Here is a 16,819-nt window from a genome sequence, read left to right on the forward strand (position 1 = left end):
TTTACATGGGGCAGATTTGTCTCGGAAATGAGCAGATAAAAAAAAAAATTAGACATGAGTTAAGTCGTGCTGAGTCATGATGATTTTGAAAACAAAATTATCTAGATTCATGATGATTTATATGTAAATAGATAAAAAAGTGAAGTCATCAAGACTGGTGACGATTTATTTGTAAACAATTTTGCATTGAAGTTGGCAAGGTGACGACTTCCAATTGCGTTCGGGAAATTAAAACGTCATGATTCATAATGACTTTACATGCACAGTCACGACGACTTCTCTTGTACAAAAGTCGCCAAGAGTCATAATGATTTTTATTTTAGATTTTTTTATAATTGGCGTGTTGCTGTGATGCTTGTTTAAGTTGTGAAAATTAGTTTTGTTCTTTTCAGAAAGATGACACATTATTCATAATTTAAGATATATATTTAGTAGAACAAGATGAAGATGAAGTGTAATTCATAATTAAGATTTTGAAAAGTACAAAATATGAATACTTAATTATGAAAGGGACAAGTTCCCTGTGATGACTTTCATTGTGACAATAAGAACATTTTTTTGCCTTATCAGGATTTGTTGATCCATTTTGTTGTGGATATGAGTAATTGATGATCGTCCTGATGCCCTAACCGCATGCAAGGGTCTTGTATAATATTTGACACTGTATTGATGGACCAGTAATCTTTATTTTTAATCAGATGAAATTAGACTTCATATGTCTTATTAATGGTACGAAGGTTGTATACAAGATGAATGTATATCGTGAAGTCTAAATGGGAAAAAGAGCACACATGTTTTGCAACCTCAAGCATGGCATCACCATCTGCGCACAATCTCAAATCTTCATCAATGTCTTTTAATCCCCTAAGAATGTATTTTCAAGGTTCACAAGATGTTGTTCACTTTCCTCAAACTAAATAGAGTGATGAAGATAATGAACCCTCCAAGCACTACAAGAAAATCGTTGATTATCTATGAAATTTTTTTCCTGGATAATTTTGTTTTATCTACAAAAATATTTCGTAGATAACAACTATATTGGTAGGTAACACAAAAAAAATAATTATTTATAAAATTTCGTACATAAAGATAAATAACTTTAACAAAAAATTTTCATACAAAAATTTAACTACGAAAGAAATCATGGAAAATAAATATTATAAAAAATAAAATAAAAAATATTATATACGAAAATAAATTTCGTATGTAACAATTATATATATTTTTTAATTAAAAATAATATGTTATCTACGTTTAAAAATTTCGTAGATAACATTTTTTCACCTACTAGCCTTAGGTTTTATTTGAACTCTGCTTACACATCTTCACGACATTCTCTTATCTCCCTTTTCACCTTCTTTGTCACCTTCACCACCTTCTCTAATCACCTTTGACACCTTCTCTAATGGCCATCGTGAATCCAGTCGTCGGCAAACCTATTGTCGTGCAACCCTCATGCCAACACATTGTGGAACCCTAGCATCGTCAAACCCTTGTTCGATAGAAGAATTTTCGCTGAATCCCTCATCCCCAAGGTATTATCTATAAACCCTAACTCCAATTTCACACAAAATCTTTTTCTTCGCTTCGTTCTCAATCGAACTATAGCTTTTTGCGAACCAAAGCTCGTTGTCGTGCTCAACAACACTTGCCTGTCGTGCTCCTCTTCTAACACATTAAGCAGCAACCACAAAGACAACCTAAGAGTCCAAGAAAAGACCTACACGTGGCATCAAAGGTCACAAATAAATGTATTTCAAGTATTATGTAATATAAACTTTTGTGTATGGTCATCAACACAATCTTATTTATTTGAATTTTACTACTTCCTTTCCTTTATTTACAATGACGAACCTTCATCATGACAGGGACCTTGCCCCCCTCTACAATTTAAACTATTTTTTTTTAATTTTAATATATTTGGTATCTCCTAAAATTTTTATACATCTATAAAAGGAATTTGACACTCCTAAAATATTTGTTGAAAATTTGTCACTGCTTATTTAGACCTTCTTGTCAAGATTCTTATCGACTACACCTTTTTGTCTGTTTACATAGAAATTGGTCCAGACGACTTTGTTTTTGAAATCATCACGACTCAAAACACGGTAACCCGTTTTCTTTTACTTGCCCAGTTACGAGACAAATCTATCCCATGTATGTAATAAAACCGAATAATAAACATTTTCGGGAGACAAAAAAATTATGAACAACTTTACTTGATTTGCTAACAAAATACCTTGACTAGCTGTGTTGAATCTTTCTACAATATTAGTGCTTTTCGTGTTCGAGTCTTTCCATTGATTGATAATGTCAACGTCGGAGACTATTTCTTGGTCACGTCTCATGGATTGCATACTGGGTTGGTTGTTGCTTCTTCTGTGTGATACTTCTTACCTTCTATATATATCAACAAATTCTTTGGCTTTCCTAAGAAAGATCTTTCATTTGGTTACCCTTGTAATAATAATGGAGGTGAAGGCAACTCAAACTGTAGAGGATCACACAATAGCAACACTCTATGAAGCATCACTAAAGGGTTGTGTAAGTACCCTACACACCCTGATCCAAAGGAACCCTCTAATTCTGAATAGAGTTTCACTCTCTCCCTTCACCGAAACTCCATTACACATAGCCTCTTTGCTTGGACATTTGGAATTCTGTGAGGCTCTTGTCAAGAGAAAACCCAGTTTAGTTAGTGAAGCTGACTCCGAAGGACGTTTCCCTCTTCATCTGGCTTCTGCTGAAGGCCACACTGAGGTTGTGAAATCACTTTTGCTCACAAACCCTGATCTTTGTTATGCTGTGGACAAAGATGACATGCTTCCTCTCCACTTTGCTGCAATGAGAGGACGCGTAGGAACTATTCAGGAGTTGATCAAAACAAGACCAGACTCCATTCATCGTATCACTCACAATGGATCTGTTTTGCACTTTTGTGTTAGGTTTAATCATTTGGAGGCCTTGAGATTCTTTGTGCAATCAGCAACAATGAACCAAGACTTTCTGCTTGCCAAAGACAAAGAGGGTAACACACTTCTGCATTTAGCAGTGAAGCTCAAACAAATTAAGGTACACCATTTAGTATCTAAAGCGTCTCAGATAAATAGATCATTAACCACATATTCTGAGTTGATTCATGAATTAGACCCAAAAGCTCATTAAAATAAGTTTTAAAAGTCAACAGATTCAATAGTGAAAAATGAGGCACAAACCTCTATTTTTCTCTTTCTATCTCACTTAGTATGTTATGTTCACAATTTGAATTCTCCCCTAAGTTTTTCTCCTCTGTTTTTTTACTTTTGCTGTACTTTAAAATACAATGATAAACAGATTTTGATGTATCAAAGTATATTAAAAATACTATATCTCAGGTTGTTCCATAATTTTTGCAGACCATAAAATACTTACTCACGCTACCAGAAATGAGAACAGCAGCTAGAGCTTTAAACGAGGCAGGTTTAACAAATTTTGAGGTGTTAGAAGAGAGTGATCCAAGAGATTTCATAACCCTAAAAATCCAAAACATGCTAACTGAAGCTGGAGTTCAAATCATCAACGCAAAACAACAAGGGTCATCATCATCATCATCAGCATCATCAGCATCACCAAGCATCATCCCTACTCAACCAGCACAAGAATCAAAGAGAATGAAACTCTGGGAGACCCTATGGCTAAAGTACCTGCAATACCGGCCAAACTGGATCGAAGAGAAACGTGGAAGTTTGATGGTGGTGGCGACTGTGATAGCCTCCATGACTTTTCAGTCAGCAATTAATCCACCAGGTGGGGTTTGGCAAGAAGACACACACTCTGGTGGACTCAGTTGCAGTTCTTATGGCACATGTAAAGCAGGCACTGCAGTTTTGGCTTATGATTTGGCACATGATGGGTTTCTAAGATTTGCCACCTTCAACAGTGTCTCATTCTTTTCTTCTCTTTATGTGGTGATGATTCTCCTTAGCGGGCTTCGGGTTGACAACAAGCCCATGATGTGGATTTTGACCATTGTGTTGTTCTTGGCACTCTCTTCAATCGGTAACACCTACATTTCTGCACAGCGATTGGTGACACCACATCACCTTGCCCACAAAGTTGGTACCGTGAACGCGTCTTTCTCTACGGTTTGGAAAATCATAATTGCGATTGTGGTTTTGTTTCACTTCCTTCACTTGCTCATCTTATGTGTCAAGAAGTTCTGAGTGAAGCCGCTATCTAGCTCAAACCAGCTACCACTGTTCACGGGATCAGATTGATGAATGAATGAATGAATACTTTAAACTATTCCTTCAACTTATTATTCACATAATTAATTTGTTTCACTATGTAATACGTTCCCGATAAAAGCAACATTTCTGATCAGATCATATGCAGAGCTTTCTTTCAATTATTTTCATTTCAAATAAAATAAAAATTACATTTTTACACTTGTAAAACTTTGCGTTATGATTTCTATTAGAAATTACAGTTTTTTTTAATAGATTAAATTTAATAATAATAATTATTATTAAAAAATAAAAATTAATTATATATATAGAATTATTATAAAATACATATCTATAATTATTATAATTTATATATAATTATATATCACTATAATATATATATATATATATATATATATATATTATTTTGTTGTAAACTTTTGTATTTATGCGAAGAAAGTTTTAGAACAAAATTTGTTTTGATTAACATGTTTTTTTATTTTGAAATGTGAGCTTTTTTTCGTCAATCGCCGCTTTTTGTGTTTCTATGGTATAAATAAAAGAATGGTATGTCATACTTAAAATACAAGTCAAGTGTTTTAAAATTGATTTTTTTATGTTAATTTAAAATATATTTATTTCTGTAAATACATTAAAAGAATGTTCCATCATACTTAAAATACAAGTCAAGTGTTATAAGTAGATACAGAAACAGAAAACTACAATCTTATTTATTAAACTACAATCCACAACACAAATTAATCCCATGTTATTCTTTAACAACTTATACTTATACTCATTCATACAATGTAATTTCTAAGACAAAGCTAATATAATCTGATCTATCATAAATTATGCATTTCATGAGCTTTTATTGCTAAGTTTTCTTTGATTAGAAAAATTATCTCATTCACACCTAAATAAGTGTTTCAAGGAACCGACCACCATAAAACATGATTAATTATGTGATTGACATTATACTCAACAATGGTAGATTATGTGGCACTTTGACCATAACCAATTATCCTACCCACATAATAGATTATGTGGCACTTTGAGCGTAACCAATTATCTTACCCACATAATGGATTATATCTTATCTCTAACTTTTAATAGTTGAACCACACACATCTATATTTCCACTGCAGTCCACATATTCATTTCCATTCAAATTCGCAACCTTCATTTGATGCAGACACACTCATTTCTCACCAGATTAACATATTCTTTCCACAAGATCACTGAATTTTCATAGACAAATAGATGTCATTGTAATAGTAAAAAGAAAAAAAAAATGTAATCTCACAATTTTAAAAGTAATTAGCTTAATTTATATTTAAAATGACTTAATTACATTTTAAATTCCTAATAAATTTGAGTATTTTTAATTGAGTATTTATTATTATTTTTCTATTGAATTCTAAATAATTTTATATTTTTCAATCTATGTTTTCTATTAACCGGTAATGTGACTGCTATTTTACTTCGTTACCTTATTTAGTTGATTCTACTTATTATTTTGTGTTAATATTAAATTGGGTTTTGACACGGTTTTGCTCTTTTTTAGTTAGACATGTAATTATTTAATCAGTTAATACTTGATCGTTAGGTAGCCTTATTATTTAATTATTATTTTAGTATTGATTTATTGTTTTAGAATTGAAATATAAAATATCTATGTAACAGCTGATGCAGAATATTTTTTCGGATATCAAAATAAAGATTTTGGGTTGTGTAAAAGTTTATTGTCAGGTTATATATAGTGTGTAAAAACATTTTCTACCTTCATTCCTTGGTTCTGTTTTTTTTGGTATAATAAACAAAAGTTAATCCTTTTCTAGAAAGGAAGATGTCCTTTTTTTTTGAGTGGTAAATATAGTTTTAAGAATCTGTTTCAGAATTCAATTTTCTTACTACATCCCGGTGAGGTAATCTAAAATCCTTCTTTATTCTACTTAATGGTGTTGTTTATGTCATTCATTCATTTGTTTTGTGATACGGTTTTTTTCTTGATTTTGATTCCACTTACTGTTATGGTAATTTTTTACCTCAGATATTTGTGTTTTGGATAAGAAATTTTATATCTTTGATTGCATGTAATTTATTTCTAGTGATCTTTGTGTGTAAATGTGTATAGGAATATCTAGCTTTTCGAAGAAGATTTTATGGTTGAATGGGGGTCAAAATTGTCATTTGGGATGAACTAGTTTACAGATCCAATGGAGAATGTTTTTTATATGGAGTTTGAGGAAGGGTTGATTAGTAACAAATTGTTTCGTATATCGTCTAATTTTGAAGAGTTCTATGACCTGAATGACGTGCATTATATATGTATTCTATTTTGTGGAGATCGATAGTTTCGATTAAGGATTTTTAATATGGGTTGGGATGAAATCTGATATCCTGGCTTAGCAAGTGCTATTGTTGTTGAGGAAAATTTGGTATGGTCTCAATTTTTGTCTTCATTGAGGGTGAAGTTATGTCCAACAAAGGTTAGTTTTTGAAATTGATTTTTATTGACTTTTTCCTATTGCATAGTTTGTTTGCTATGAATGTAATGTTGAGTGTTTTTTCTCAAAACATTTATTTATCAAACTGGATGCATTTTTTTACTTATTCTGGGAGAAGAAGGTTCTAAATGGTAGGAAGATGGAATTGATTGATCCTACTATGAAAAGGTTTAAGTTTTAGTATTTTGTAAAGCCTAGTGGTAGACTTCATTTAAGTGGTGCTTTTAAAGAGATGATTAACTACTATAATTTGAGGAATGAAGTTTACTTACATTTGAACTATGTTTCCGAGAATGTATTCTTATATAAGATATTTTCTTTAGAAGGTATGGTGTTGGATTATGTTGGTGGTACATGATCTTCTTCTGGTGTTGTGAATTATCCTACAAACACCATTGAGAATGACATTGATGTTTCATTGATTAAACAATTAAGTCCTTGTGATGTTGAAGGTTCCTCGCTAGTAATTGTCTTTTTCTTTTAATTGTATTTTTGGTAATTTGTGTATCGATTATATTGTAATGTTTGGTTGATTAACTATTTTTTTTTTCAATTTTAGTACCTGAAATCGTGCTTTGTTGCTACTGCATTTTCGAAGTCAAGGAAGAATTACCTACTTTGTGTTTGGAATGCAATGTATTGACCATGCTCAATCAAATGGTCTGGAAGAACTCCAATTGAATGTTATCTCAGCTCTGGATGGAAAAGATTCGTGAAGGATAACTTATTAGTTGATGGAGATTCCATAAAGTTAGAGGTTGATAAAGAGTATAGAAAGATTATCCATGTTAACAAAGTTTAGAATGTTTGTAATTTTCTGTAGTCAGAAGATTGTGTTTTTTTGTTGTGGGAATGTTTGTTTATTTTCCCCTTTCAATTATGAAAATGTCCGTAGTATTTGAGGTGAAAACCATATATTAAGGATATTATTATGACTTTTATGGTTTGATAAGTACTATATTTGAAACGTATGTTAATTTGTTATAAAATGTCGATATAATTTATTTTCTTTTATTTTTATCTTGCTTTGAACAATGTTTTATAATAATGAATGTTGAGAATCATAGAATAATGCATTATAAGAATGTCAAAAAATGTAAGTTATTATATAAAATTCATTACAAAATTATAATATTAGGAAAAATATCGTTATTTAAATCAAATTAATACATCAAAGAATTGAATTTGATTCCTATGAATACATATGTTTCATGTATTAATTATTTTGTTCGTTATTTATAATTGAATTAAATTGTAATTATTTCACTCGTATAATGGTTATGTATTAATGACATACGTTAAGTATTTTTAATTACTTTTTTTGAATTAAAACATATTGATGGCGTTATCATTTAGTAAGAACAATACATGACGTATATAAGAAGATGATTTTAGTAGTGTCATTAGTTAACATGTAAAAATAATCGGGTCGATGAAGCTATTGTTAGGTTAGGTATCTTGTGTTGATCGGGATTTGGGAAAATTGCATTATATTAAAGTTGTTTTCTTTATAAAAAATGAAAATTGAGCATATGTATGTATCAAAGTTATTGGTGACTAGATTCAGTTAGACAAATTTAGAATTGAATTATAGAGGTGTAGATAGAAAAACATAATTTGTTAGTGGGGTCCAGAAATCATTTATTTACTATTATTTTGTTTGTTGGGGTGTTGGTTAGTTTTGTTTTAAACAATAAATTACTTTTTTGTTAAGAATATAATACACAGTATGTAATATTAGAATGGCATAGTAGGGAAGGTGGGCAAGGAAGAATATTGTTGTTGTGTAGGTAAGCTCTGAAGAAACCGTAGTTTTTTAATTTTGATTTTGCTTGGAATTTTGAAAGTAAGTGTTATTTTAGTTTATATGTTGTGTAATTAATTTAAATTTCGTGGGATTCTTTATTAAATTGAATGAAATGCTTATAATTATTATTTGAGTTTTTTTTTTCAAAATTTATAAAAATGTATCAGTTGTTGGATATGATTTTCAGTTGAAATTGTTATTTAACATTATTCTACGAAGATGATGTTCATAGGTGGAACACTTATTTGAATGCAACATTTGTTGTAGAAGTTAGAGGTCTTTTTTCATTATCATGGATTAAGATCTTTAATTCTGATGTACTATGAACCTAGAAACAACAATGTACAATTGTCCATAGCTAAAACTGGAGTTGGTAAGTATGATCTCACAGAACCTAAGGAAATGAAATTATATATTACTTGGTCCATAATACAAGGCTCAAAATATCCTATTGTAATATTACAATAAGGAATCCTACACTAGGTCTTCACACCCTCCTTAGCCCAAGTGAACATTAACTTGAGCCTACTAGTGAAGCCTAATCTTCTTGGATCCTTTTAGCCATGGCTTTTATGGTTGATCTTTCCATTACATTCTAATCATTTTGGACAACTACGTTCATGACTGACTCTTCACGCAATGGAGTGGTGATGAAAGAATTAGAAACCGTGTTTCTACACATTTTTTTAGAAAAATGAAAATAAAAGTTTCTTAAAAAAATAAAAAATAAAAAAATTAATTAAATATTTTAATTTTAGTAAAATTACCATTTTTTTAAGGTTATGATGATAAAAAAAAGGAGAAAAAAAAAGAATCCAAAGCCCAAATTACTTTTACATCACCTTTCTTTTCTTTTATTCTTTTTACACATTTCTTATAGTTGTTTTTGTTTCTTCATTAGACCCAATTTGCTCACACCCTATTTTTATACTTTCTTTTCATACTCACACATATGCATTTTCTCTTCACACTCACTCAAAATCCTCTGCTATTATCTCGTGCCACGTGACAGTCAAACTCGTCATACCTGTCCACGTATTTGTTTTTGACAATACGTTAATGTGAAATACGGGGGAGGGAAGGGACGCTGGGGGATACTATATAAATCTCAAAGTTTAGATGATTTGGGGATTGGTGCTGGAATACGAAAAACCAGAGTGGTATGGGGAAAATCGGGAAGAGGAACAAGGAGAGAGCAAGTGAGAAAGAGGAACGAACACAAAGTAAAGAAAATTGAGAGCAAAAAGGAGCAAAGAGAAGAGAAGTCGAAGCTGAAAGAAGAATACACGACGAAGGTTTTTACTCAATTCTTCATCTCCTTTTCTGAATTCTTTTTCTTAATGCTATGATTGATAGAATTTTATTTAGTTTCCGTGCATTTCTCCTACAACTCTGCCGCATATTTCCTTGTCTTCATTACTGTGTTCTTGTTTACCTCTATTGCACCTTTCTGCCGATTTACAGTTACGGAACAAACTTAGAAACACATAACATAACAGATCATGAATTACGGAAATAGGAAATGTAGAGAAAACAATCACGAATAAGACTTAAACTGTTTTACCTTGTATTAGAAATAAAACTTAGTTTCAAACTTCTTTCATTCGCCTCCATTTTATCCTCTTCGTCTATTCAATGTGATTGGTGTAAAAGTAAAATAAAAAGAGAGAACAGAGAACTGGATGACATTTCAATATGGTTAAACGGAGTTTGGTTAGGATTGGCGTTTGAGTAAGGAACTGAATGACGCATGATAGAAGAGGAAGAGAGATGATGCTTCTCGCGGCGGCTTGGGTCACTCTCCAGTCTCCAGGTTTGCGGCGAACTCCGATTCGATGGCGATTCTTTCACCGGCGCCGGTTCCGATCGAGCGCTTCATCGGAGTTGGCTGTGGTCCAGGCTGGCGCATTAGCGGGTCTCAGGTTTACTCCCATGGTGTCTCGCGCCTTTTAAAGGAGGTGAAACGAGGTGTAGCTACGAATTGAAAGTGGCGTGGCTTGAGCGAGGCCAGGACAAGCGGCGGCGAAATCTCCTATAATCCCTAATATTGTCGGAAGAAGGAGATGATTAGGGTTATATTGAGATGCATGTTAAAGAATAATAGTAAACAAAAAAATAAAAATAAAACAGAATTAAAAGATAATAAAAATATAATATGAATATTGTTTTTTTAAATAATAAAATAGAAAAAGATGGATATGAGCCTGCCCACTCCAATTCATTTTTTACCCCTTTTTATCATACATACACCCCTTTTTGTTCTCAATTCTCATAATACCCGGCTTATAATCTTTTCTTTCACGCAGCAATTTTAGTAGCAATGCTTATTTTTTCATAAATACTAATTTCTTTAAAAGTAAAATTGTTATTATAAACTTTGTATAATAATATGGAAAATTTTTAAGTATCTTATTGAGATTTATAATTAGAATTGTCACTTATTTAAAACTAAAAAAATTTAGTTATCATGCTAAGTTGATAATTAAAATTTTTATTTCTTTAAAATTTTAAAATTTAATTATCAAGTTAAGTTTAATACTTACTTGATAATTAAAATTTTTATTTGTGTTAAGAAAAATTGATTATCATGACTCTTAGATTTGAATGAATTAAGATTTCATAATAATTTTAGAGATTACTAATTATCACAAGTATGCGCTATTGAGTAGTCTAGGGACTTGTCAGCGCTCTCAGTTGAAGAGTTTGTCAGGTCATTTGAGGCGTAAGAGCAGCAAAGAAGGAAGAAGAAATATGAGTCTCTCAATCAAGTACTTTAACCAAAGGCAACCATAAAGGAGAAGAAGGCACCCTATACTTAGAAAACTCAAGGTCGTAGTGGTAGAGGTAGAGGAGGATATGAAAAAGGTAAAGAACAATTCGGTCAATAAAATTTGTGTGGCCGAGGTTGAGGTCAATGGAGAGGAGATTAGTCAAGCAACTTAAGCATACAGTGCTTTAAATATAGAAAGCATGGTCATTACGCAAAAGATTGCAAGTCGGAGAAGCGCTACAGTTGTGGCAAGGTCAGACATTTCACAAAGGATTGTTGATCTAAAAAACATAAAGAAACTAACTTTCTCTCAAATGATGTTAAGGAAGAAGAAGGGGTAATGATGATATCAAGCAGTTCGGGTACCGAGCCAAGTTCGAACTGTTTTGACAACTCAGTTTGGTACCTTGATACAAGAGCAAGTAATCACATGTGCAAAGATGTGAACTTTTTTAGGGAATTATCTAAAGTTAAGGTCAGGCACATGTCGTTTGGAGATGCATCTAAAGTAGCGGTATAAGGTTGAGGTACAATCTTGGCCGACACCTCTTCTACTGGGAGAAAAACGTAGTTTGTGGAAAGGAGAAGAAGCTCACGCGACCCAACAACGCCGACGTCGACAATGGCTCTGTTTGGGAGCTCCACATAGAGTGACATTAGGACGACTATGAGATGATGATCGACGGCGAGTGTAACGACGAGAGAGAATGACTTGATGGCAAGTGGGTGATGTAGCTCAGGAGAACGAAGAAGCTCAAAAGAACAAAGAAGAAAAGGGCTTAATATCAAAAGATCGAAGCCCTAATCAGGTGTGCTTTGAAGAGGCCGTGTAGGAGGAGAAATAGCAAAAGGTTATGGAAGATATGCATTACTGAACGCAACTATACATGGGAATTGACTGATCTGCCAAAAGGAGCTCGACCTATTGGCATAAAATGGATGTATAAGAAGAAAACAAATGTTGAAGGAATAGTTGAGCAATATAAAGCTCGACCTATGGTGAAGGGATACAAGTAGAAGGAAGGAATAGACTACGACGAGTGTTTACCCCAGTAACAAGGTTGGAAACAATTTGGTTGTTGATTTCCTCGACAACTCAACATAGATGGCCAATCCTGCATATGGACATGAAGTTGGTAACATGAATTAATTAAAGTATAATACAATAGTAGTAATTACCATGGTTATCAAACTTGCGAGCTAACTCGTTAACTCGGACGAGTTTACGTTTCTAGTCACGACTTTCGAGTTAACTCGGAAGCAAACTCGTTTTTCAAGTGAACTTGGTAAAATTGGTTGTTGACTCAGTCAAACTCGCGAGTTTGGAACGATTTGGCGAGTTCGATGAGAGTAAAAAGTTTAAACGAAAGAGTCCCTTGGTGGTGCGCATTTGTGAAGAAAACTCTTTTGGGATTAGGATTTAAGTGTTTTCTCATTCAGCTCCTTCTTCATTTCTTCTTCTAAAGTACTCTGCATCGTGCATTTGTTCAACCCTTTCTTGTCGCACATGGGAGCTTGAGTTCATGATTGCTCACGTCTGTGGTGGTGTTCGCGGCCTACAACCTTCCTATGTTGCTTCCTTCCTGCTGCACATAAGGTTGCTACTAGATGTTGTCCTCGAAGGTTGTTGTGCTCATAACATAAGGTTGATGTGCTTTGGTAAGTTAGGGAGTCATGAAAGTTAGGACTTCTGGTGACCTTTGGGCTCAAAATCTTTATAATACCAAGGCACTTTCTTTGTATTATGTTAAATATTAAATATTAAATATTAAATATTAAATATAATATATATAATTATTTAAATTTATTATAAAAAATAGTTAAAAAATATTTAAAAATACAATATGTTCAACTAATAATAATATTAATAATATTTCAATAAAAAATATTTATAATATCAGATAAAAATATATTATTATATTATTTATAAATATTTTAATATTTTTTATCTAAAGTAAATTCTTACGAGTTTACGATTTGAATTTACCGAACTCATGAGTTGTTTACCTTAACTCTCGAATTTAATAACCTTAGTTATTAATTATTGGTTCTTTGTAAAAACATATATTCTCTCCCATTGTACTAAATCATATGATGTATCGAATTCCAAATTATCATGGCCTCGCTAAGAGTAAGCACTATACCAAAAATCAGTTTTTAAAACATGCATTCAAATGAGACGTTGAACATGTGTTTTGATTAATTTAATATATGAAGAGTAAATAGTGTCTTCCAATATCGTTTTCGTTTTTCTTTTCTCATCCTCCTTCAACACGTTTTCGATTTCAATTCCTTTCCAATCTCATTCGTGTTTGTTCTGCTGATGTTTGTTGAATCAGAATTATAAATAGATCTTGTATATGCTTTTAAAGAATAATGAGAGTTTTTTAATTTGGTGTAACCCTTTATAATCTTCCTTTGAATTTGTGAGTGAATATTGCTATAGAGTGATCTTGGAGTTAGGTGAGAGTGGTCTGAGTTTTCTGAAGAGAGATTGAGTGAGAGGGAAGTGTAATAGCTTAGATATTACACACTCGTTTTACAAATTTTCAACACTATATTTAAGCTTTTGTTTCTTTCCTGTTGTTTTCCTTTATTTTCATTCAACAATAAAAGTCACCATGTTATGTTACCTATAAAATTATGTTGAGACTAAGAAAACAATTATATAAATTTTTTTTAAACTCAATAAATAAAAGAAATTAATAGAAATTTAATTCTAATACTTAAATTTATCGTGAATTTGAAATATTGTTAAACCTTAAAATATTTATCAAGTAAATAAGTCAAATGGTTTGTTGAATTTTGTAAATAGAAAATAATAATAATATTATCTCCAAGAACATTTTAATTATTTATTATTTTTCATATATTTTGCCACTAATGTTTTATAATGTTAATTTGACCTCTTACGATAAAATTTTGTCATCTTGCCCTAATCAGGGACACATGTATTGCTACACCAGCCGTGAACATCATCCAGTATCAGTTAAGTAACTAAAACAATGTCCATGAATAAAATTAAGTAAATAAGATAATTAGTGTTGGAAATTCATTGATAGATATTAAATACTTTGTCACCTACATATATAATTTCATTATTGTATAGACGATTAAGAAAAGTCGTACTCAAAATAAAATTGATAGACATTGAAATACTTTAAAAAAATATTTATATAATTTTAGTACTTGCAAAATATTTGTAAAATATAACTAAATCGGTTATTTTGCAGTTGGTTTGGTTGAAGCGCTTTCGTCTTTGAATTCCCAAACCAAAACCGTGTAATTATTTATATACACTGAGCAACCTAGCGCTTTCGTCTTTCTCTTCTTTCATACTGATGAAGGAGTGATAGCATCAATCTTTACCTTTTCCATTGAAATGGTCCAGTCTATTTTGTGGGGTTCAGTTGCACAGAAAGCATAAATAAACGCTTCTTTTTCAGTTTCAGGGACCCTTTTATTTTCCTTCACAATGGGTCCTCGACAGTGTCAAGTCTGCAACGAAGCTCCGTCCAAGTACAAGTGCCCTTCATGCTACTTACCTTAGTAAGCAAAAAAACCCAACCTTTAGTTTCTTCCTTCAAGCTTATTGTTGTTAATTTTGCTTTTGAGAATTCTTGGGTTGTTCCTTCTTCTTGCAGTTGTTCTCTGGTCTGTTACAAGAAACACAAAGGTATGGCCTTTAATTTATGGGCTCCTCATGTTGGTTGCATGCACGTTTCATGTTTGATGTAATGCGGGAAGGGTTCCCAAGTCAATGGAATGGAAAATATCTTATTCTATCTTCTTGTGCTGCTTGAGTACTAGATTCTGACTTCCATGGTTCTTTATTATTTACTTTTACATATCGATCTTTATTGGCATTTGATACTCGATTCTGGAATTGATCAGACATACTTCAATGTTGCAGAATTGCCATGTGTCAAGCCGCAACCTTTGGAGGCCTTAACAAGTAAGTTTTATTCACCTCCCGAGGTAGTCTCTATATTATGATTGATTTTCCTTGTCACCTCTCCCATAGCAGATATTGGGATTTGTAGTTTTGTATCGATAGGTTCATGTCATTCCATTGCATCATTTAAGAGGAGGATTCTCTTTTCATGTTTTCTTCTTACCTGCCTTATCGATTGTGTATGTTGAAGTGAAGGGCATCCTTGTGGTGTAATGCTCAACGGATAGATGGGGTTTGGGGAAAGGTTGAACCCATCACAAGGTCCATGCTAGGAAGCCTTATCTTGTGATGGAATTAGCAAGATGCTAACTCCATGACAACCTTACCTTTCATATGCTAAAGTATTATGCAAAAATTTCAGTTTGACATGCGGCAGAAACTTAAGTGGCGTGTAATATCTGCTCTTTAGACATCTTCCTTGTAGTTTCCTGAAATTTTGTTATTCTTGGAAGTGCACTGCACTTTGACGTCAAACTAAAGCAATCAGCAATGTTTAAAGTATGGAATAAACTTCTTGTTGTTTTCGGAAACTAGAGTCCATGTAATAATTCATTTTCAGTGTTGGTAAGCATTTTGGGGATCTGATACTAACGTTTCTTATTGTTCATCAGCCGCTGTTTCAGAATCACTTGTAGAAAAGGCAGTAGTAGTTGGTGAAACAAGTGAGGTGTTGCAAAAATTCCAACTGGAGGCCATAGGTATATAAGAATGCCCAACTTGCAGGATCAAAGTACCAAAATGCAGTGGTGGATCCTTCATATTTGTTAAATATTTATAATGATTATGATTGTATTTTTGCTGCAGCCTCTTCCAGTGAGATTCGTGATTCTTTGAATGATAAAGCACTTCAGGATTTAATTTGTCGAATTGATTCTTCCTCAAATGCAGAGGATGTAAGAAATTCCTTTTTTCCCATCTCATTATATTTTCTTAAAATTTTCACCTGTGTTGAATGTGTTAGTTTTAATACTCATCGAGGAGAAGTTATAGAAAAATTTTATTTAAATTTTGTGTTTCTCTGTTAGGAACTTGATAAGGCTATGGCAGAGGAGGCATTTCGCTTGTTCATTGACAAGGTACTGTTATATGTTGCTTCTGAACAATCTCTATAGGGTTGAGTCATGTTAGATAAATTCAAGTTGTCAAATACCTTTCCTTTTGTTCCATTGATTTCCAGATTTTATCAACCATCAATCCCTAACTGCAAGCACCGGTTGCTGAAAGGAGAATTTGTCAATCTGAAAGGAACCGCAGATAAGGCCTCCCCAATTTTGCTGGTTTTGGTTAATATTTCTTTTTCATTTGCACAGTTTTTCGCTGTGATTCAGCCGTCAATATATGAAAAATGTTGAATCTTCATTGTGGCACTGTGTTGATAAAAAGATTGATTTTCCTTTGGCTCCCTTGAGATCTCGTGTAACGTTTTCATTTAACTGAATTTCAAGTCCCGGTGAATTAGTGTTTGTATTGATAATGACATGTGTTACGTGAACCAAGTTGGTTATTTAATAATTGGAGATGGAGAAAATTATACGATTTAGTATAATAATAAGATTTAATTTTAATTTTAAA

General features: G+C 32.4%; 2 protein-coding genes across 4 annotated transcripts; both read left to right on the forward strand.

Annotated features, from left to right (window-relative positions):
- The first annotated feature begins 1,296 nt into the window (after positions 1–1,296).
- LOC114190820 (uncharacterized) lies at positions 1,297–4,390 on the forward strand. 2 transcript variants are annotated; one of them, XM_085675667.1, is made up of 3 exons: positions 1,297–1,535; positions 2,946–3,072; positions 3,396–4,390. In XM_085675667.1, exons 1-3 carry the CDS (start codon positions 1,456–1,458, stop codon positions 4,200–4,202), a joined length of 1,014 nt encoding a protein of 337 aa, XP_085531793.1. In that variant the 5' UTR covers positions 1,297–1,455; the 3' UTR covers positions 4,203–4,390. The 2 variants fall into 2 exon arrangements, with proteins under 2 accessions (XP_085531793.1, XP_027935670.2); XM_028079869.2 differs by having other exon boundaries at positions 1,301–3,072.
- Positions 4,391–9,628: 5,238 nt separating this feature from the next.
- Positions 9,629–16,819, forward strand: LOC114190453 (HIT-type Zinc finger family protein). Of its 2 annotated transcripts, XM_028079343.2 has the most exons (9): positions 9,629–9,817; positions 14,236–14,280; positions 14,739–14,841; positions 14,937–14,968; positions 15,206–15,247; positions 15,859–15,945; positions 16,052–16,140; positions 16,273–16,323; positions 16,425–16,819. In XM_028079343.2, the coding sequence occupies exons 3-9, from the start codon at positions 14,768–14,770 to the stop codon at positions 16,446–16,448; spliced, it is 399 nt and encodes a 132-aa protein (XP_027935144.2). In that variant the 5' UTR covers positions 9,629–9,817; positions 14,236–14,280; positions 14,739–14,767; the 3' UTR covers positions 16,449–16,819. The 2 variants fall into 2 exon arrangements, with proteins under 2 accessions (XP_027935144.2, XP_027935143.2); XM_028079342.2 differs by lacking the exon at positions 14,236–14,280 and having other exon boundaries at positions 9,630–9,817.

This window comes from Vigna unguiculata, chromosome 7, assembly GCF_037176805.1.
Source record: "Vigna unguiculata cultivar grain cowpea cultivar isolate G323 ecotype 2 chromosome 7, ASM3717680v1, whole genome shotgun sequence".
Classification (NCBI taxonomy): Eukaryota; Viridiplantae; Streptophyta; class Magnoliopsida; order Fabales; family Fabaceae; genus Vigna; species Vigna unguiculata.